The sequence below is a fragment of the Manis javanica genome, chromosome 3, assembly GCF_040802235.1.
Source record: "Manis javanica isolate MJ-LG chromosome 3, MJ_LKY, whole genome shotgun sequence".
Lineage (NCBI taxonomy): Eukaryota > Metazoa > Chordata > Mammalia > Pholidota > Manidae > Manis > Manis javanica.
In genome coordinates, this window is record NC_133158.1 from 47,726,588 (window position 1) to 47,750,324 (window position 23,737).

The 23,737-nt window shown below is 35.9% G+C and overlaps 1 protein-coding gene across 2 annotated transcripts in view; it reads right to left on the bottom strand.

Moving 5' to 3' along the window:
- MORC3 (MORC family CW-type zinc finger 3) overlaps positions 1-23,737 on the bottom strand; it is a 48,120-nt gene that overhangs the window by 14,138 nt on the left and 10,245 nt on the right. For both annotated transcript variants that reach the window (XM_037014764.2, XM_037014766.2), the window contains exons 3-14: positions 20,525-20,657; positions 19,415-19,629; positions 18,715-18,862; positions 17,997-18,144; positions 16,331-16,459; positions 16,002-16,121; positions 13,570-13,667; positions 10,071-10,175; positions 6,374-6,496; positions 6,195-6,269; positions 5,161-5,206; positions 4,018-4,184 (exon numbers count right to left, since the gene is read on the bottom strand). In XM_037014764.2, the coding sequence (XP_036870659.2) occupies positions 4,018-4,184; positions 5,161-5,206; positions 6,195-6,269; positions 6,374-6,496; positions 10,071-10,175; positions 13,570-13,667; positions 16,002-16,121; positions 16,331-16,459; positions 17,997-18,144; positions 18,715-18,862; positions 19,415-19,629; positions 20,525-20,657 (1,507 nt within the window). The remainder of the gene's footprint in view (positions 1-4,017; positions 4,185-5,160; positions 5,207-6,194; positions 6,270-6,373; positions 6,497-10,070; positions 10,176-13,569; positions 13,668-16,001; positions 16,122-16,330; positions 16,460-17,996; positions 18,145-18,714; positions 18,863-19,414; positions 19,630-20,524; positions 20,658-23,737) is intronic.

Below are 23,737 nucleotides of genomic sequence, written 5' to 3' on the forward strand. Positions count from 1 at the left end.
GATGCCCACTCTCCCCACCGTTACTTAACATAGTACTGGAGGTTCTAGTCATGGCAATCAGACAAAACAAAGAAATACAAGGAAACCAGATTGGTAAAGAAGAAGTTAAACTGTCAATATTTGCAGATGATATGAAACTGTACATAAAAAACCCTAAAGACTCCACTCCAAAACTACTAGAACTGATATCGAAATACAGCAAAGTTGCAGGATACAATATTAACACACAGAAATCTGTAGCTTTCCTATACACGAACAGTGAATCAATAGAAACAGAAATCAGGAAAACAATTCCATTCCCCATTGCATCAAAAAGAATAAAATACCTAGGAATAAACCTAACCAAAGAAGTGAAATACTTATACTCTGAAAACTACAAATCACTCTTAAGAGAAATTAAAGGGGACACTAATAAATGGAAACTCATCCCATGCTAGTGCCTAGGAAGAATTAATATCGTCAAAATGGCCATCCTGCCCAAAGCAATATACAGATTTGATGCAAACCCTATCAAATTACCAGCAACATTCTTCAATGAATTGTAACAAATAATTCAAAATTTCATATGGAAACACCAAAGACCCCGAATAGCCAAAGCAATCCTGAAAAAGAAGAATAAAGTAGGGGGCATCTCACTCCCCAACTTCAAGCTCTACTACAAAGCCATAGTAATCAAGACAATCTGGTAATGGCACAAGAACAGAGCCACAGACCAGTGGAACAGATTAGAGACTCCAGAAATTAACCCAAACATATATGGTCAATTAATATTTGATAAAGGAGCCATGGACATACAATGGCAAAATGACAGTCTCTTCAACAGATGGTGCTGGCAAAACTGGACAGCTACATGTAGGAGAATGAAACAGGACCATTGTCTCACCCTATATACAAAGGTAAACTCAAAATGGATCAAAGACCTGAATGTAAGTCATGAAACCATTAACGTCTTGGAAAAAAACATAGGCAAAAACCTCTTAGACATAAACATGAGTGACCTCTTCTTGAATATATCTCCCCAGGCAAGGAAAACAACAGCAAAAATGAACAAGTGGGACTACATTAAGCTGAAAAGCTTCTGTACAGCGAAAGACACCATCAATAGAACAAAAAGGAACCCTACAGTATGGGAGAATATAGTTGAAAATGACAGATCCGATAAAGGCATGACGTTCAGAATATATAAAGAGATCACACGCCTCAGCAAACAAAAAACAAATAACCCAATTAAAAAATGGGCAGAGGAACTGAACAGACAGTTCTCTAAAAAAGAAATACAGATGGCCAACAGACACATGAAAAGATGCTCCACACCGTTAATTATCAGAGAAATGCAAATTAAAACTACAATGAGGTATCACCTCACACCAGTAAGGATGGCTGCCATCCAAAAGACAAACAACAACAAATGTTGGCGAGGCTGTGGAGAAAGGGGAACCCTCCTGCACTGCTGGTGGGAATGTAAATTAGTTCAACCACTGTGGAAAGCAGTATGGAGGTTCATCAAAATGCTCAAAACAGACCTACCATTTGACCCAGGAATTCCACTCCTAGGAATTTACCCTAAGAACTCAGCAGTTAAGTTTGAGAAAGACAGATGCACCCCTATGTTTATCGCAGCACTATTTACAATAGGCAAGAATTGGAAGCAACCTAAATGTCCATCGGTAGATGAATGGATAAAGAAGTTGTGGTACATATACACAATGGAATCCTACTCAGCCATAAGAAGTGGAAAAATCCAACCATTTGCAGCAACATGGATGGAGCTGGAGAGTATTACGCTCAGTGAAATAAGCCAAGCGGAGAAAGAGAAATACTAAATGATTTCACTCATCTGTGGAGTATAAGAACAAAGGAAAAACTGAAGGAACAAAACAGCAGCGGAATTACAGAACCCAAAAATGGACTAACAGGTACCATAGGGAAAGGAACTGGGGAGGATTGGGTGGGCAGGGAGGGATAAGGGGGGTATTAAGAGTAGCATGCATTGTGGGGGAGGGAGAAAGGGGAGGGTGGGCTGTATAACACAGAGAGGACAAGTAGTGAGTGATTCTACAGCATTTTGCTAAGCTGATGGACAGTAACCGAAATGTGGTTTTTAGGGGGGACCTGATATAGAGGAGAGCATAGCAAACATAGTATTCTTCATGTAAGTGTAGATTAAAGATTAAAAAAAAAAAAGAAAGAAAGAAAAGGGGGATTACTCCTTGATAGGATAAAACTATTGGTAAATCAAAGATCAACGCATGCTTTAAATATCCTTAATGTTGATCACTTAAAGGGTGTCAGATGATCAGCTATGGAGGTACTCTTTTCTGATAATATTCCTTTCTCTTAAAAAAAAAAAAAAAAGAAAAAAAAAAAAGCAGTTCCTGTGTGCTGACCTCTAATGAGTTCTACACAGTAGTATAGAGGGCATGTCAAAGTGTGGGCAAAGGGTCTGTTTGGCTGCATCCACCCCACCATTTCCTGGACTTGCCATTAGAATGAGGAGGGAGATGTCTAGGCTGGCATGTGCATACAGTGAGACAACGAATTTGACCGGATCTGTACTGTTGGAACTCAACCAGGAGTTGGGAGGGGTGCAAGTTGTAGCACTCCAAAATCTTATGACTGTAGACTATCTACGGTTAAAAGAACATATGGGATGTGAACAGATCCCAGAAATGGGCTGCTTTAATTTGTCTGATTTCTCTCAGACTGTTCAAGTACAGTTGGACAATATCCATCATATCATAGACAAATTTTCACAAATGCCTAGGGTGCCTAAATGGTTTTCTTGACTTCAGTGGAGATGGATGGTAATTATAGATTTGCTTTGTTTATGTCACCGTATTCCTATTATGTTAATATGTGAGCGCAAGTTAGTTAGTAGTTTAAAACCTATACATGCTTCAGCTACTCTACAAGAAGATATGTCAAAGAAATAATCAATCTTCCCATGTTTTCTTCTATATGCTACCTCTATAGCTTTTCTTCTTCCTTCCTAATTACAACCCTTAAATAGAATTCATGCCTCATATCGAATTTACCGAGTATCATAATTCCTCCAGGTGGTAAAGATACCTCGAGACAAGTGCTGGGCATAGAAGCCACAGGGCATAAATCTGCAAAGAAGTAAAAAGCTAACCTTCTCAAACAATATGGCTTCTCTCTCACTTACCAACTTTACATTTCCCTGTATGGCCCCGGAAGATGACTGGTTAGCCAGAGACGGGTAAGATTCCTCAAGGGAGGAACAACCTAAGACAGGTACAGTCGCAGGGGGGCCATCAGGTGAGAAATTGGGGATCAACAGAGGTGAGGCTCAGAACCTCATCCCCCCTGCTTTGAGAGAAATCTTCTGCATCCGTGGATGTTTTGCTGCCCTTGTCTAGCTTGGATTAATACTTAGTCCATAGGCACACACCTGATCATCTACATTTGCCCTCTTACAGCACTAAACTATGTTTTCTACCTTTATCTTGCATCTACCTACCACTTCAGCATTTTATTAAAAATAAAAATAATAATAATAATAATAATAAAGGGAGAAATGTGGGATCAACATATAAATCAAGTATAAAAATCAAACGAATATTCATATTTGACCTGATTGTTTATAGTTCATAATGCGTGATCAGAACCGAAAGTTTCTGTGATGAATGCCCTTGTACTGTTCACCATGTAAGAATTTATTCAGTAAGTAAGAATTCGCTCACCATGTAAGAACTTGTTCGTTATGCTTCAGAAGATTGGAGACTGACGAGAATTAGGCTTGAGATGGATTAATCATTGTGCGTTGAGCATTGACCCCCCCCATACAGAATTTTATTGTTGTTAACAACCATTTGATCAGTAAATATGAGAGATGCCCTCAAAGAGAAAAAAAAAAAAAGTGAAAAATAAAAAACAGTGCTGTTGTAAGCAGACTCACAGAAAAAAAAAAAAAGTACATTATAGCCATGGAAGTATCAAATAAAAGCTCTGTTTAATATTCATTCCCCAAATAGAAAAACCCATTTTATCACCAACCTGTTGCTCTCAGGTTCAGAATGGGGTGAACCTCGATGATTATTTGTAAGTCTTGTTGTGTAAGTATTTGCTGCTTCTGAAAGGTGTCCTCTTGGAACACTTTCCTTCACAGGAGAAAAGCTCTGACTTGACACAGTCGTTGTCCTAAACAATAGCTCAGCATTAATCTATTGGAGGAAAAGAAAACTGATCTTGAAGAATTTTAGAAAATGTGCCATGTCCAAAACACAAGACATTATTTTTCCCTGCTCCCTTTATCCCAGAAGATGAGTACTATCCTAACCATGTGAATTCCTTGTGTAACACCAAAGAACAACAAACAAAAGGCCTGCAAGTGAGTTAAGAATGGTTTTACATTTTTAAAGGTGTGAACAAAACAAAGCAAAGAATATCCAACAGTGAGTGTATGTGATCCACAAAGCCTGGTATGTACACTAAACTTTACTCTCTGGCCTTTAACAGAAAGATTTGCTGACCCCAAATTATATATAGGACTTACTAGGACACAATAAAAACAGACTTTTCTGAGAAACTGAAAGTCATAAAGAATACTGCCTTAAAAACACAAAGACCACTCTTTTCCCCCAGTTCTGTTTCACCCTGTATATAAGAAAACATTTCAATGTAATTCCAAATTTTCAGATTCAGTGTATTTTCAAACATACTCATCTGCAACAGGCCAACACTTCTTACGTCACAAGTACAACTACCTACTCACATACTCGAAAAAAGCTCCGTAACACCATTAAGCATTAGGAGGGAATGAAATGGCCAGGGAGAATGGTTGACACAGAGAAAGAAAAACACTGTACTTTGGCCCAGGTTAGTACCAGAACATGGTTCCCCAAGTGCTACTATGAACTGTTCCTTGATTGCCAACCTAGCAATAAGATTCTTTACAGAATATCTGCCTTTCCTTAGAAGATCCCAGTGAAATAACAAAAGCGAACACTTTGAACAAAATTGTTGGGTTAGAAAGGCAGGCAAGCAGCAGTACAAGAAAAGAGGAGTACATGAACTGAATCAACAGGATCAGATCAGTCTGTTACGTAAACTCCTAAGCTTTCAAATCCAGTATTTGTTATTAAAGTAACCACCATCCAGTATGAGATATAGCTATAAAATGAAGAAAGGCTTTATTACCCGAGGGATCATTTCCGGTTGTCTGATCCTCAATTTTTCCTTGTCTCTTAAAAAAAAGACGGGATATGAACATTATTTAAATTTACTTCATTACTATTTTTCAGTTGTTTTCCAATGCATATTTGCCGTTTCACCACTGAGCCACTCAGACATGTACCCTAAACTTTGCTTCAATTTCACTGTAACCATTGGTAAGCCCTTAAGTAGAGGAACAGTTCCACCTCTTCTCTCAAAAACACCCTAAATGTCTGTCTCAAGCTCTCCAATCTGACCAGCATTATTCTCAAGACTGAGCAGGAATATCACACAGACCACTAACAGGTTTCTTTACTTTCAATCCTGCTGTTGGATTTATCCTCAAGAACAGTACACTATAAATCAATCACCTGGAAGTTCTTAGTGAACCTGGCCTCCTGTGTGCAGTACATTAGCCTCCAGTTCACTGTAGCTGCCTATCATTCACTACCCAGCTTCTCCATCCCACCTCCATTCCCATTACACCTATTACCATGTTTACTCCAGCTAATTGAACAAATCATTGCTCCCTGTACTACACTCTCACTTTCAGGGACTATTACAATCATTCATGAACTTTCCTGACCCAAACTGCTCCCCTACTCCACCCAGAAGTAATCTCTCATTAAGGGTTTCCTAACAGGATTGGATTGTCATCAACGGTATTCACCAAGTTCTAATTGATAATACACACGTCTCACTTTCCCTGTTACACTGTAAGCTCATAAAGAGCAGAATTCACTTTCAGATTCATCTGCATATGGTCCAAAAAGAAACTATTCTGCGTGCCAACTATTTTATGGGATAGGATAACAATAAACAGCAAGTGAAAAGAGAGCACCTATCTACAGCATACACTTAAAAAGAAAAAAGAAAGCACCTGATGGAATGCATTCTATTATCAAATTCTTTTTTGGCTGTACTAGCTTTATCTTGGGGATGAATCAACTAATGCTGCCAAACACCACTGTTGACAGTTGGGGCATTATTTTTCCAGCATACATTAATACAACACTCACTTCTTTTTGTAGGTTTTTTCATAAGTGGGATGCACCAAATCCTCATCTTCAGGTTCTTCTGGAACATCACAATTTCTAGTAAAAAATCACATAGGGATAACACGTCACCAGCGCCTATTCACACATCTTCAACAGTACTTTCTGCCTTTCCAAAGAGGGTACTACCAACTATATGGTACCTGAACTGTGGGTCAGAGTTATTGGAGCAATACCATTTTTCTGGAAGTTGATCTATTCCATCTGGTAATTTTCGCCACTTTAGACAGGAATCACATTGAACCCATGTCTGATCAGGACGTTTCCTATAACAAAACAACAACAAAATACTAGCAGGCAACTTAACCAAGGAGGTTAAAGACCTATACCCTGAAAACTGCAAGACACTCTTGAGAGAAATTAAAAGGGAACACTAATAAATGGAAATAAATTCCATGCTCTTGGGTAGGAAGAATTAATATTGTCAAAATGGCCATCCTGCCTAAAGCAATCTACAGATTCAATGCAATCCTTATCAAAATATTGACAGCATTCCTCAATGAACTAGAACAAACAGTTCTAAAATTCATATGGAACCACAAAAGACCCTGAATAGCCAAACAATCCTTAGAAGAAGAACAGAGCAGGGGGATTACTCTCCCAAACTTCAAGCTCTACTACAAAGCCACAGTGATGAAGACGATTTGGTACTGGCACAAGAACCGAACCATAGATCAATGCAATAGAATAGAGAACCCAGATATAAAACCACAAATAAATGGCCATTAATATATGATAAAGGAGCCATGGACATACAATGGGAAAAATGACAGCCTCTTCAACAACCGGTGTTGGCAAAACTGGACAGCTACATCCAAGAAAATGAAACTGGATCACTGTCTAACTCCATACACAAAAGTAAATTCAAAATGGATCAAAGACCTGAATGTAAGTCATGAAACCATAAAACTCTTAGAACATAGGCAAAACTCTCTTGAATATAAACATGAGCAACTTTTTCATGAACTTATCTCCCTAGGCAAGATATACAAAAGCAAAAATGAACAAGTGGGATTACATTAAAATGAAAAGCTTCTGTACAGCAAAGGAAACCATCAGTAGAACAAAAAGGCATCCTATGGTATGGGAGAATATATTCATAAATGACATATCTGACAAGGGGTTAACATCCAAAATATATAAAGAACTCACACTCCTCAACACCCAAAAAGCAAATAATCCGATTAACAAATGGACAGAGGATATGAAGAGACAATTCTCCAAAGAAGAAATTCAGATGGCCAACAGACACATGAAAGATGCTCCACATCACTAATCATTAGGGAAATGCAAATAAAAACCACAATGAGATATCACCTCACACCAGTGAGGATGGCCAGCATTGAAAAGACTAAGAGCAACAAATGCTGGGGAGGATGCGGAGAAAGGGGAACCCTCCTACACTGCTGGTGGGAATGTAAGCTAGTTCAACCATTGTGGAAATCAATATGGGGGTTCCTCAAAAAACTAAAAACAGAAATACCATTTGATCTGGGAATCCCATTCCTTGGAATTTACCCAAAGAATGTAAGTTCTCAGATTCAGTAAGACTTATACACCCCATGTTTATCGCAGCACTATTTATAACAGCCAAGATAATGTCTATCAGTAGATGAATGAATAAACAAGATGTGATACATATACACAATGGAATACTATTCAGCCACAAGAAAGAAACAAATCCTACCCTACCATTTGCAACAACATGGATGGAGCTGGAGGATATTATTATGCTCAGTTAAATAAGCCAGGTGGAAAAAGACAAGTGCCAAATGATTTCCCTCATTTGTGGTGCATAACAACAAAGCAAAAGTGAAGGAACAAAACAGCAGCAGTCTCACAGACTCCAGGAAGGGACTAGCAGTTACCAAGGGGGAGGAGTGTTGGAGGGCAGGTCAGGAGGGAGGGAGATGGGGATTGAGGGTTATTATGTTTAGTACACATGGGGTGAGGGGTCACAGGGAGGACAGTGTAGCACAGAGAAGGCAAATAGTGAATCTGTGGCATCTTACTACACTGATGGACAGTGACTGTTATGGGGTATTGGTGGGGACTTGATAATATGGGTAAATGTAGTAACCACATTGTTTTTTCATGTGAAACCTTCATAAGAGTGTATATCACTAATACCTTAAAAAAAAAAAAAAGAACAGCAGCAGACTCACAGAACCCAAGAATGGACTAATAGTTACCAAAGGGAAAGAGACTGGGAAGGGCACATGGGAAGGGAGGGATAAGGGGATTAAGGGGCATTATGATTAGTGCAAATATAGCGGAGGCACAGTATAGCACAAGAGAAGACAAGTAGTGACTCCATACCATCATACTAGGCTGATGGACAGTGACTATAATGGGGTATGTGATGGGGACTTGATAGTAGGGAGGAATCTAGTAACCACAATGTTGCTCATGGGAAACCTGTACATAAGACTGTGTATCAATGGTAGATTAATAAAAAAATATATATGTATTAGCATGAAAATGTAGATGCTAAGTATACTTTAGATTTTCTACATCACTTCCACCACAAAATGACTGTTACTTATTTCTGTTCTTGAAAATTCTGTGACATAACTGTTGTTGTACAGCAATTTAAATTTAAAAACAACAATTTGGTTACAGTCAAAAGGTTAAATTTAAACAAAGGCCATTCTAAATAAAGTGACTTAATATTAGTAGCATACTATTAAATTTGTTTTATGATAAAAACTCAAACAACTTAAGAATATATTCCAAATGCCTTGGTCCTTTTATATGAAGTTGTAGTAAGTTAAATTTATATTAAGTTAGCATGTGCAATTTATTTATTAGCACTATAAAGCACTCAAGTACAAAAAAATAGACAAGTTGTATTAGTATAATTTAAGCAATATATGATTTTATTACATTTTTATCCTCTAGCGTATTTCTGAAAAACAAAATTTGTCTATTTATAGTTTAGAAAATGCTTTCATGTTAATCTTTTGAAAAAAATGATCCTGTAAAGAATTTATGTACACACATTTAGTATATGAAAATGTTACCTTAATGCCAGTAACTTAAAACTCAGTTTTAAAAATATTTACTTAGTTATATAAAACTTCAAATACACAAGTTTACAAAGTAAAACCAAACCCCTTGTTTCAGGTCACCACTGTTAATTTTTTTAATCCTGGAGAATTTTCTATGCTTAGAGAATTATGCATATGTATACAGACACCTTAAAAACACAATGAGCAATACATCAAGTCAGATCTTTTTGTTGTTCATGATGTATCTTAGACAGCTTCCCATCAGCACACACATTCCCAGGCGTGCTACTGTGTCTGCATGTCCTTCTGGGTGCTCGTCAAGCATCACATCTTTTAATTCTTACAGCTCTAGGAGTTAGGTGTTATTAATGTTCCCATTTTACAAAGAGAAAATCGAAGCTTATGAAAGACCAAATATCATGGCTGGTGTCACATAAATACTTAAGCAGCAGAACTAGAATCTAAACTTAAGTCTGGCTTTGAATGACCCTATTATACAAGACCAGGATTTTTCAAACTGTAAGATGCAACTCATTACTGGATCATGAAATCAATTAAAAATTTGCATTTTTAAATGAAATAAATGCTATTAACACACAACATATGGGTCAATACTGTTTTGTGAATCTTATACATACATACACATATGTATGTATGTATGTATAAATGTGTATATTCATGTGTTTACTTCATGATGTGGTGATTACAGTTATAGAATTTATTTCTTACTATAGGTTAGAATCAAGTTTGTGGACACTGTATAATCACTGTACCCTCCATTATTACATCTTGATATTAGAGTGGGCTAATATTCTTTTAATGTGCTTACTGTATTTCTTCAACTGGCAAATTTGGAGAATAGTCTGTATTTTTCTTCACTTTCATTTCATTCCAGTAATCATTCAGCTTTTCTCCTAGTGCTGCTATTGTGAGCCTTAAAAAAGTGAATTATAAAATCAATTTAAGAAAAAAATAAAGATAAAGATTAAATCTGTCAAACACGGAGAAAGCATAAACAACCTATTAATGATCATGTGGACATTGAGGAGAGGGACAGATGAAGACTCCAAAAGGTACAGTTAATAAAGAACACTCAAATTAATGGCAACTTACTATAAAGACCCTAAAAGTTCCTATAGCAGAGCCAGGATCATATAGGAACTAAGACACAAAACAGTAATACTTTGGGGGTTCTTTATTAAGCAAGTATACTGTAGACCAATTACTGGGAGAACCACAGGCTCTCTGAACTCCAACCCCAACAAATAAACTTATAAACTATTCAAATTAGAACTCAAATGTTTGGTTTACTAAAGTATTCAATCATTCCAAGCAGGTATACTTCAAACCAGCCTCTGTTGCACAACTAACACTTTCACTTCTACATTATATTAATAAAAAGCAAATCAATGGGACCTATTAAGATAAATAAACTAAGGCCACATTTGAGTAATTATTTATTAATGAGTTAAGCACCTTTTGTGCCAGAACTATGTACAAAGTATAGTTAGCCTAACATTCTAAATTTAAAATAAAGCTTTTAGAAAATAAGACTCAAATTCTATGCTGGCAGATTAATATTAAACCTATCTATGCCTAAGCATTATCTCCCACTTTCTCTCCACCAGAAAGCCCCAAGGTCATGTAACAGTGTAATAGGCAGGCATCCAAATAACACGAATGCAGCTTCTCTCCCTTTCATACCATGTTTTCCGTTTTTTCTCATCGCTTCTACTGCTCAGTCCATGAGACTGTACCTCTTTCTGTTGAGAATATACCTAGAAGTGAACTACAGGGTTCACTTATTGTCTTAACTATTTTTGGTTTTCTAATTTTTCACATAAAGTTTAGTAAAAGCCTATCAATACTGACACAAACATCACTGCTGAGTTTTCACTTCTTAAAGTTTTTAATTCTATTTACTTGTTTTAAAGAAAAATTGACATCTTATAATATTCAGCTTTTCACTTCTTGAACCTGCTGTATCTACTTATTAAGGTTTTAAATTTCACTCCACAATATATTATAGTTTTCAGTGTGTTGAGGTCTTTGCATATTTTATTTACTCCTAAGCACTTTTTTTGATGCTATTATAAATGACTATTTTTTTTTAACTTCACATTCTGGTTTTGTTATTGTTGGTGAACAGAAATACAATGATTTCTGAGTATTTCTTATCCAGCAACCTTTGAATACAGTTTCTTTAAACTCTACGTTTGCATATAATTTTGAACTTTCTATATACTTAATACTTTCATCAATAGTTTCATTTCTTCCTTTCCAATCCTTTAAAAGTCTCTTTTTCTTGCCTTATTGTACTGGTTATTTCTTCAAGACCAGTGGTGAGTAGCTGACAGCCTTACCTCATTCTCACTCTTAAGGGAAGCTATCAATATTTCACAATCAAGAATGATACTTGCTGTTTTTTGTAAATATTCTGTATTGCTCAATATGCCCTTCCATTAATGTTTAAGTGTTCCCTTTTTTCCTAAATCAGAAATGGGTTTTGTGATTTATCAAGTTGCCTTTTTGGTACCTATGAAAATAACAATGAGATTTTTCTTTTTTAACATCAATATTAAGAATCACATTGACTTTTCAATCTTAAAATCACACAAACCATCTGGGAATACAATCCACTAGATTGTATTATCATTTTTACATGTCACTGGATGATATTTGCTATTATTTTAATAAAAACTTTTATATCTTGCTCATGAGAGACACTGACATAAATTCCATTTTTGTATTCATGAGTTCACTACCAAAGTTATGTGGCCTCATAAAACCTTTCAAGATTGTGTAAAGCTGGTACCACTTCTTCCTTACCTGTCTGAATTTAATATATGGGAAATTTTCTAAAAATTGAGTCAATTTCAAAGGAATGTGTCTATATCATTTACAATGGTGAAGAACTGTTCATGTTATTCCTTTGATGCTTTTGTGTCTGTAGTAATGTCCTTTTTATTTCTTATGTCAATGAGTTGTTTTCTTCTTTTTTCCCTTATCTTGCCAGAAGCTTACAGACTTCACTGATCTCATTAAAAAACAAACTTTGTCCTTTCTGACTCTTGTTAGTCATCACTTTATTGTCTCTCAGCTCAAAATTCAGTCTTCTTTGCTGTTTTGTGACACTGGAGCTTGAAACTATAAGCACTCATCCTTTTTGTTTGTAAGGCTGAAGAATAACCTGAGTTAATGGGGCATTGAACCTGCCAGGTGACGGCAGCAGACACTTGTCCTTCAGGTTCTGGTACTTCACTGCTATTTGGCTGGAGTCCAGTGGCCTCCCAAAGGCATCCAGCTGTGCTCTCAGACCAGCCCAGGTCCTCTAGCAAGAGCCTAGTTCCAGTGTACTTACATCCTTGAGCAAAGACAGGTTCCTCTACAAACCAACTCCAGCCTAGCCATACTATCTGGCAACAGCAGGTCATGCCTACAGAGCAGCCCCAGCCAGGACTTCTGGACAGTTTATTTTGACATGGTAGGTAGCTTATTACTATGTTTGTCACCACTCTATGAAGAGATCTGAATTTCTAACTTCAGGGGCACGGTGTCCTCTCCTAGTTCCTTTATTGTTTACTTTTTTCAACCTAGAGGTGACAGCTTTTCTTCTGTATCTGCTAGTTCTTAGCACATACTGTCTTTTTTTACCCTTTTAGTAATCACTCCTCTTCTAGTTACAATTCCTTATATTAAATTACCCTCTTTCAAATAGTGTATGTTTCCTAATTAACTGATTTTGCCTTTACCTTTATTTCCTTTCCTTCCACTTTGTTTTATTTGTTCTCTATTTGAAGAAAGGGCCTATGGCATTTATCTTTGTCTTTATCACAAATACTATGTTTGCATTCTACTACATAACATATGCTCATTAGGACAACTGTGCTTCCTAAATGTACAAGTAAAATTGATAGTCATGTTTATTCTATGGCTTCTAACCACTCTTGGATACGAGTATTTCTAAGGCACACAGGACTAAAAGTATCTTAAAGTTCCCATCTAAGCTGAGTTTCAGAATTTTGTATTGCACTAAAAATGCTGATACCAAGGTAAGCAGTTACTCCTTCCACTTTCTATGAACCTCATAAATACTTAAATCAGTAAAGACAGGGGAGAATATATTTCTAATTGGGATAGAGTAGAATACAATATCTAGGCCAAAAGAAGATGGTTAAATGTGTTCTCTGTGTAAACCTCTCACCTACCAATTTTCTTAAAATTCTGTAATATTAAAAAAATCCACAAGATAGAAATTCAGCTTAGAAAAAGTTAGAAAGTATTTCCAAGATAAACTAAAAAGTCAGTAATTTAAATAGGGAACATACCTGTATTCATTAGTATAGTCAAAATCTTGTTTATTATGAGTTGGCTTTAGGAAATTACACTCTATAATTCCTACTACTCCAACTCCCATGTTGTTTGCCTGAAAAATAAAATGAAGTCAGTGTTTTGAGCATAAAACATGGTGTTCAAAATAATTACCTTTCCACAAAAATTTACAATTCGTATGAAACATTTACCCATATTTTATTCCATGATTCTTACGAAATTTAGATTCAAAAACAGTATCTGAGAGGTAATTTACTTTTCTGGGAGTTAATTCCTAAATATAGGGGAGCCTTCTTCCAAAACCACTTCCACTGTTGTCAATACTTAGACAGTGTCCTCACTCCCAATTTTATACAAGGGGGAAAAAAAGACCACCCTTACTGGATGCAAAACCACACTAATTCCTTTCAATATTCATTGTGCCTTGCAAAGGCTTATATTCTGTAAGCTGCCAGATAAAAATTCAAGTCATTTATACAAAGTTACACATCAATTGCTAATAGGAGTGAAATATAAACCTATGTTAGCTGAGATCAACTTACCTCTAAACCTACTAGTTTCAACACTGAATTTAAAGTATATAAGTCAAACATTCTGATTATCTACATGTGATTAACAAGGGTATTTTGTTCACGATTATAGCTGAATCAACAAAAAGCGAAAAAATATGTAACTTAGGAAAACTTTCTTAAATACAACTACAGATGAAGCCGTTGCAAATCTAATCATAACCCTATGCTATGAAAAACTGCCAGTACTCCCTCAGCTTCTACAATTTCTAAGCCAAAGTACCATTCAGCTTGCAGTTCTTTTTCACCTTCCTTCCAGCCTCATCTTGTCTCTCTTCTATTACTCCACTGCCCACTTACCATCCAGTCCAGGTACAGCAATTAACTCCTTTAATGATGCCAAATTCTCCAAAGCCTCTTTCCCTTCCTTCGCACATACTCTTTTCTCTCTGCCTGGAAAGCCCTTTTCAGATTTTCCAGCACAGTAAAGTCAACTAGACTCATTTCAATCACCACTCTCCCCGAGAAGCCTTTTCTCATGCTCCAAGAATGTACCATATTCCCCTCACCAAACAGAAGTCTGAGAGTATGCTCTCTATCTATCTTATCATCTGCTTATGCTGAACACCTAGCATGGCAAATCATACCAGGGATTAGAGAACTAATGTTTACTGGATCCACAGACTGGAAATAACAGACCCAGTTGATCATCTGGTAAAGAAAAAACATTAAATTAGTTGCAAAAGCCTGTTTTTAACATGGTCACAAATTAACATAATGCAAATTTAAACTGAGTTGGAAAAATGGTAAACGTTATCACACTGAAGTCAGGCTCCTAAACAATAAAAAAAAGACAAAAACAAGTATGTTCTGCTGCAGATACAATGTTTCTCTTCAAACTCAAAACACTTGAGAAATAAGACCTATTACCAAAAAAGCAGTTTCAATTACCAGTGAAATTCTGTAATTTTAATTATAAAATATTTTTGACAAAAACTAGTATTTCTATTACAAATAAAAATTAGCATTCTAAGTAAGTTATTGCTACCTCTTATCCTGGTTGCCAGATTTCTGGATTTTTAGACTGAAATTAGTGGTTATAAATAAAAGCCCAACAGAGTTCATTTCTTTTTTAAAAAATGCTATATTCTGGGCTCATGTCATGTAAAATATGTACAACCTCTGTTGAATAATATTCAAGATAAACCCACACTATTATACTGTGCAGAGCTTCTATCACTCTATAAAGAATTTAGAATGAAACAGGAATAGAAAATGAAAATTAGATAATTAGAAAGCAAAATATGCCTGGATTTAAACTTTTAATAAAACTGATTTTCAGAAGTTATCAGTGAATTTGTCTCACACACACACCTGTGAAAACATATAAAGAATAAACAAATTAACATAGAAGGCAATGTTCATCTTCAACTGAATTTCAAAATAATGGAGGTGGTTAAGAAGGAAGGCTCTAGTATATTTAGGAAGTAACTTCAGAAAAGTAAATCCCCTATCAGATACTATTTTTTAGTCTGCTGAGTCAACACTAACTAAAACCAACCAATTTCATTCCAGCATGAAACAATCTGGGACCCATATCCAACTTCCATCAAAAGATCTGCATCTATGTCTAAGAGCCATACTCATTGGAAGGTCTAGAGCCAAGTTACTTTGTTAGACCCAGTTTCCTCATCTGTAAAACAGAGATTTAAAAAAACATTCCATGCCCCATGTAAGATTCTTCAGGACCAAAAGAGAAGTTAATATAAGCTATTCTAAATTCAAGTGCCATATCAATATTACTCAAAACACTGACATTGAAAAGTCATTATAAAAAAAAGCACATTATTTCACATTTGACCCAACACATTACAATGACTTTTCTAAGAGATATGAACATTTTCAGATATAAAACTTACCCTTAACTGACATCCTACTTTTTCATAAGCTTTGATGAGTCTATTTCGGTGATACATCATTATTCCATAATGATCTTTATTTCTGCAGTTGAATCCAAAAGTAATTCTTACCGTTTTGGTCTTAAATGTTAAGAAAAATTCTGAACACATCATCTCATTCTCTTCAAATCACTCTATTTCATTTTTTTTTTTGAGTCCAAAAGTACATAAAGGCAAAGTTGGAGAGGAGGATTAGAATCCATATCATGATAAAGGGAGAAAGGGCAGAGGGAAATATTCTTGATTAATATATCTCTATATGGCATCATAAAAAGGAAAGTAAAGGATACTAAAAATTTGGGCCGATAAACATCACGTTCAATGAGAGCAAGACTCTTCGAAACTAGCTGTGTCTTTACTTTCTGTCCACGTAAGATGATCTGCATTCTTGGCTTTAGATACAATATACTGCAGTAAGCCTGCAAAGACATACAATTATCTGTCCTTTCCAAATAATTATCTGTGTTTTTTTCAACATTACTTATCCATGTATTTAAAATGAAAACAACTACCTTGCTTTGATAGATGAACCATTTTAATAGAATAATATAGACTATAAAGCTATATTAGGTAATAGGATTACTTCTCATTAAAAATAAACTCAATAAACTGTAGCTAATAAAAATGATTTGTAGACAATCTATTGACTAATATAGATGTTGACGTTAAGTGAAAAAAGTTAAAATACAGTGTGTATGACTTTATTTTAATTAACAAATACACACATACACAAAAAGGACCATGTTTTCTGACTCTTGGGTCAAGTACATATATTACTATTGTGATTTAAAAAGCATCAATAAATTTTATTTAGGCAGAAATCACAAGCAAAATCTAATAAAAGGGACTATTGAAAAAGAAAATATCATAATGTACCAACACTTAAGTAGACAAGCATGGTACTTTTTCAAAACTGAGCTATGACAGTCAGCAGGAATCCAGATGTGCTTTTAATTCTTAATGCATTAAAGTTTAGATACTTCAGAATCTTGACCAAAATTTGCATCCTAAATCATGTTAAAATGCTCTTCTGTGCTTGCCTCCAAGCTAGCAGAAATCCCTAAGAAAATGAATTACCAAAAAGGATAGATGAAAGGTTCAACACAGAATTAAAATTTGAACATTTCTTACTTTTTTCCTGACTCCTTATTTCAAAATTAGTTATGTTTTGTTTTGTCATATATAAAATTTATTAATGATATTTTAAAACATTTTACTCTGTGGTATACTAAAACCACACTGTCTGCTCTGGCCGCCTCTGAACCTGTTTCAGATCCAAGATCTTCTTAACAACATACTTCAGTAACATTTTGGGGTATATCAAGGAATAGTAAGTATCTGACACTATAATTGCCAGAGTTACGGTAAACTCATAAATGTCAAACGTATTCTCAGTTTGTGGTAGCACAGAAAATAAAGGTAGAAGTATTATATGTCTTAACATAGTGACTAAGAAACTTTTTTATCATGGTACCTATCCATTTCTAACATCAAATCTCAGAAATATTTATCACAAAATTGTATTAATGTACATAGCTATAGTCTATAATTTATTGCTTTAGGATGCCAAATAAGAGGTGCATGTCTATGTACTGTGTAGTATTTTAAATAAAAAAAAAAACACTCTGCTGGGTTTTTTTAATTGAATTAATCAATATGGGTATCATAGCATATACTGATTCTAGTATTCCCAATTCAGTTAATCTAATCACTTGGTAGAACTTTAAGTTCTTCATAGCTCAGTTTTGAAAAAGACCTGATGGCTTCCCAATTTAAAAACATTTTCTAAACAAACAAAACCACCAGTGCACCCCTCAAGTTTAACAAATTGGTTCATGTCTGAGATGCTTTCACTTAAGAGATTGCTGGCAGCATTTATAACACAAAAGGGTAACACTACTTCCATTATTTGATGATTTTCTCACTAAGAGACCACAAAGAAAGCTGCATACATACCCTCAGGGAATAGTCACTCTCAGGGGCAATTTGGTCCATCCTTTCTTGCTTCCTGTACCCTTTCTTTCCAGTTGTCTCATCTAGATCTTCAGGAATTCTGATGTCATATTTATCCTTATCAAAATCAAACTCAGTTGCATTTTTATAGCTGTAAAAGTAATTTTTTAAAGGAGCTAAGCTAACTTCAGAGCAAGCAAATACTATTAAGTTAACAAAGCAAAACACACATGGTGGGCGTCATGGAAGGTGGGGACAAAAGCAAGAAAAAATATTAAAGGAGTCCAGGAAGATGTAGAACAACTGTATTATTCACTCATACAAGGTTGGTAAGAATGTCAAATGGTAAACCCAATATGAAAAACATTTCTGGCAGTTTCTTAAAAAAAAAAGAGTAAATATTCAACTACCATATAACCCAGCAATTATACTCCTGGGCATTTATCATCCTAGAAAAATAAATATAATAAAAATTATATTCCCACAAAAACCTGTACCCAGATGTCCTTTATCAGGTGAATGGTTAACACATGGTGGCCCATCCATACATACGCTGTAATATTCCGCAGCAAGAAAAAGCAGGCAAACTACTGACACCCAGCAGGTGAGTACCTTCCAAAGTATTTCTACTGTGTAACAAGGAATAAATGTAACGAAACTGTTCCTGCACAATGCATTTCATCTCCCAAATGGTAAACAACTAGCTGAGGTCTACATTTACCTTCTAAGATTCCAAATGATGATCCTTGTCCCCTTCTTACCCATAACAGCATCAAGTTCTGCAAGTAATTTCTGTTCCGTTGAAAACAGAGAATGTCCCAGAATTGCAGCAAGACTTGCTTTTGATTCTGCTAAATTAATCATCTGTCGTATATCCTAAGTTAAAGACTCAGACCAACAACATATTTTTCACAAATTGCAGTATGGGAACCAATTCAACTAATAGAAGAACAATTTCCTCAATTATTTTCTACGTTACAAAAGTGTAGTTTGTTTCAAATAACCACCAAAATGTTTTGAGCAAGTTTACTCTGATTTCAAACCTAATTTAATGGTTTCCAATATTTGAATGTGTTTATAAAACACAGAAGACATTTTCCTAAAAATATCTTGCTTTCCATGGTCACTAGTGAAATATTCAAACCAGACCATAGTAAAACTGAAATGGAGAGGAGAATTCTGGGAAATCAATATAAAACACAGCCACCTGACTTAAAGGATTCCCATGGCATAGTTCCAATGCAGAAGAGAAAGGGACAATGCTTAGCCTCAGATGTAGGGTGGTCAGTAGAAAGGAACAAGAGCTAAAATGGGAGGTGTAATTAAAAATCAAGAATCTGGATGAGGGCAAAAGGAGGGAATAGTTCAGAATATTTATTCAGAGTTTCCCTATAGTTCCTATTTTAAAATCAAAAGGATATGGTGTTTGTTGAATGCCACTATTGGGACAAGAACGTGTTCTGCTTTTATGACTTCCAAGTAGGTCTGAGACAAGAAGCCCACACTCATGCTTTCTCCATTTTTGGTAAAAACTATTGCATCTTTACCCAAACGCATAGAGCCTGACTTGAATCCATTTCCATACAATCCAACTGGGACATGACCATTCATGGTGACTTTGTCACTGAAGCCAAAGCTAAAAAGAAGAGATTTTAAAAATAAATGTGTGACCTCTGCATTTTATTCAAAACCTGTAATAACCAAGTAAAAAGCCTGGTATGAATGCTGGTCTCATCTTTCCTAGCTGTATGACCTTGGGCAAACTGATTTTATATTGATGTGTTCCCCCATCTCTCAAACAACAGAAACCAAATCTACATCATAGGGGTGTAAGGGTTACACATACTAAAACAGTGGCTCATTGCTTGGCACATCCTGGCTAAGCTGTTGAGTTATAATTTGCACTCCAGGGGCCTTGAAATTCCCTCTAAGTGAGAATGAGTGTCTTGATCTCAGCAAGACTACTTACAGTATGATTGACAGGGTAAATTTGACTTTTTGGCAACGTAATGAATATTTTCAGAACAGTAGAAATGCCTCTGCTGCCAAATTCCCCTCTACCCTACAATGTACTATGTATCTTTGTTTCCATTTTAGATATATTTAGCTTCATCCTGACAACCTATTTCTGTGATCCTAGAACCCAAGGCCTTATGACTATTTTATGCAGCTTCATCTTCTGAATGTCTTTAAAATCACCCCACACCAAAAGTGGTTAAGTTTTATTGGAAATACTGGTTAAAACTAATTTACAATAAAGTGTAAATAACTGATCCATTCAGTGTGCTACGACTCTAACGGAATGGTAGAATTTTAGATGTCAGACATATGGAGGAGGTTTTAAGAATGGTAAGGATTGTCTAAAAATATAACAGTAGTTAAAAATGATGGGCAGATACAGGAGACAACACACTGTAGGTGTAGTGTTTTGTTTACAAAAAAAAAAAACTATGGGCAGCAAGTATGACACATGAAACCCTTGAACTGAATAAAAGCAATGATTTTAAGAAATATGACATTTTTTAACATACCTGAGCATTTTATGTAGTTTATCTGAAGTCATACCATTCCCATTATCAGTGAATGTCAAGCATATATGGTCATTTATCACTGTTTTGTCAATCCATATCTGTTTAGCATTCACATCAGGATCGTACGCATTATCTGTGACACAAGTTTTGAGAAATTCTCATTTTGCATTTTAAAGAGCAGTTAACTCAAAACAATCCTTTAACAAGCAACAAAATAACACTATTTTTTTTTTATTAAAGTATCATTGAAACATAATCTCTTATTAGTTTCAAGTACACAACACAGTGGTTCAACAGTTACCCATATTATTAAACCTTCACCCCCACCACCACTATTGCAGTTACTATCTATCAACATAGGAAGATGCTACAGAATCTTTGGCTATTCTCTATGCTGTACTACCATCCCCATGACCAACTTATACTATGATTGCTAATTTTTGTACTCCTTTATCCCCCTCACCCTCTCCCCACATCAGCCCCAACCCCTTCCCCATGGTAACCAATAGTCACTTCTCAGTGTCTGTAAATCTACTGCTGCTTCATTCATTCTGTTTTGCTTTCTATTTATACCCAAAGGTAAGTGAAATAATATGGTATTTGTCTTTCTCTGCCTGGCTTATTTCATTGAGCTTAATAGCCTCAAGATCCACCCATGTCATGGCAAATGGCAGGAATTTTTATTGCTGAATAATATTCCATTGTATAGGTACACTTTGTTTACCCGTTCATCTGTGACACTGAGGTCACTTCACTATCTTGGCTATTGTAAATAATGCAGCAATAAACAGAGGAGTGCATATATCTTTATAAATCAGGGATTTTGTTTTCTTTGGGTATATTTCTAGAAGTGGAATTACTGGGTCGAATGGTATTTCTATTTTTAGTTTTTTTGAGAAACTTTCACACTGCTTTCCACAGTGGATGTACCAACTGACATTGCCACCTACAGTGTAGGAGGTAATATTTTTAAGGAAACTTCAAAAATTATAATGTTTAGGAACTCCTAAGATGTGAAAATATGAAGTTAAACTGTACCCTGCTATATTATTCATCAACTGTTAACAGAATTAACTCTTTCCAAAGCCCTCCATTTGTTAAATAGTAAAAACTGGTACACACAATCTGATAAAGTATAAGTAAGAATCACTGTACTACAGAGAAATCAAAGACAGGGAGGTCTTCTGCCCTGGCTATCAAGAGGAAACCTGGAAGCTAAGTGTCAACTAACACTATGAGTTAATAGGGAAGGAACACAATGTGGTTACTGAATAAATAAGAACACAGTATCACTTTGTACTAAGCAATACATGTAGATGTAGCTTACCTTAAGTTGTCGCCCTTTAATCTAATGAAAGTTTCTGGTGGCTCTTAATGTTTCTATGAGCTCCCTACACCCCTCTAATTAACACCCTAGTTTAGCATCCTTGTTTCTCTCAGAACAGCTAAGTATGAAGGAACACATAAAAGAAAAATGAAAACCCTTTCAACAGTACCAGTAACAAAATCAACTTCCTGTCTATCTAAATAAGGTCCATCTGAATAACCCTAAATGACTGAATATACTTTTAGGGCATATTTTGAAGTCTTTCTTACAATATAAATAATGGTTCTCAAACAATCCTTCCATAACAAAGCCTATCACTGAAACCAAATAATCTTTTTTTTTTCAACTACTTTAGGAAAGACAGTGTTTCATTAAAAACTTAAAATTTGATACACCACAAAGAGGACCATGACTTTTAGTTGCTCTAACTCAAAACTAGAGAATCACTATATGCAAAAGAACATACCCTGGTTGGGTAGCTCCTCTGGGTTGCCATAAAAAAAAGAATGAGTAAAGAGCTACAATGTCATAGCGTATCTTCTGTGGGGCTTAAAAAACCCACCTGAACTCAAGCCTAAGTTAGCACTATGAGACTGGAAAGTCTAACTATACCAAAGAAATGAAGGGTACTCAAAATATCCTTCTTTTATTTTTCTTGCATATCCTGAAACAGAACCAACCCTTCCTTGATAATGAATTTGAAGTATATCTAAGATTTCTAAGAATATAATTATTTTATTATGTTTCTCAAACATATGCTTTAATTTAAAAAAAATTTCATGTGCATGAATTTTCCTGAAGAAATCAATCATGATCCATAATGATCTACAAACCTGTCTCTTATGCTCATTAAAGCACTACTGAAATACAATCCTATACTTGATCATTCTATTAGAGGAAACAAGTACTACTGAGGTAGGACAGGGATATGGGACAAGCATCATGAGTAAATTTTTCTGCCTGTGATGAAAATGTTGATATATAAACAATACAGTAGGAACAGGAGGATCTCCATCTTAAGGTTAAGATTCCATTTTAAAAATCAGAGACTCAGAAGGCGAGATTCCTGACATACTCTTTGGTGGGTAATCAGCCAACAACTGACTCTATGTTAGGACAGGCCGAGTGGTCCTCACTGGTATGTTCCCAGCGCTTGAGGGTAACCACTATCTTGAAGAACAGGGTCAATAAATTCCTTGTGTTAATTTTATCTTACAGAATATCTATAGGACTGACTGTGGATGGTAACATAATGTCTCTCACTGGAGAGACATCATGAAACCACACACACGTCAAGCCTGCACGCCCGCCCCCCTTTGCCTTAAAAGACAGAATTCTACGCTTTTGAGCTTACCTCCTCTCTGAGGTTGCCTGCACCCTCCTTTCTTCGAGTGTGTCCTTTTTGCCTTAAATAAAGACTTCTCACCACTCAACTTATTGCATTTGGCTCTGTGCTCTTCCAGTGGTGCCTTTGTTACTTTGCTATTTCATTCAATTTTCTAGACTTAAGCACAAGTCTTCTCTCTCTCTGGCCTACTTCAGACAAGTGGGGAAGGGCTACTGAGAGCTCTGATTCAGGCTTTCAAGTTCCTGTCACTTGGGTGACCCAGACAGGACTGCAGCTGTGCGATCACACTCTTTAGTAGCCTGACTGAACATCTCCTTGTTTTGCCTTTGGGAAGTTCTCAGAACATAATCCCACTCCATGCTGTGCTCTGCAGCTCTCCACATCCTGGGCTGGTAGGGGCTTAGTTCCCACGCTGTGCAAGTGCACACTGGACACACCAGGTGACTCTGGCTTCAGGAGTTGGCAAGGGATTTGCCCTATGCTGAGCAGGAGTTCAATGAGCTTCCCTTTCCTGCTTGGGCTCTTCCTTGCTCTCTGC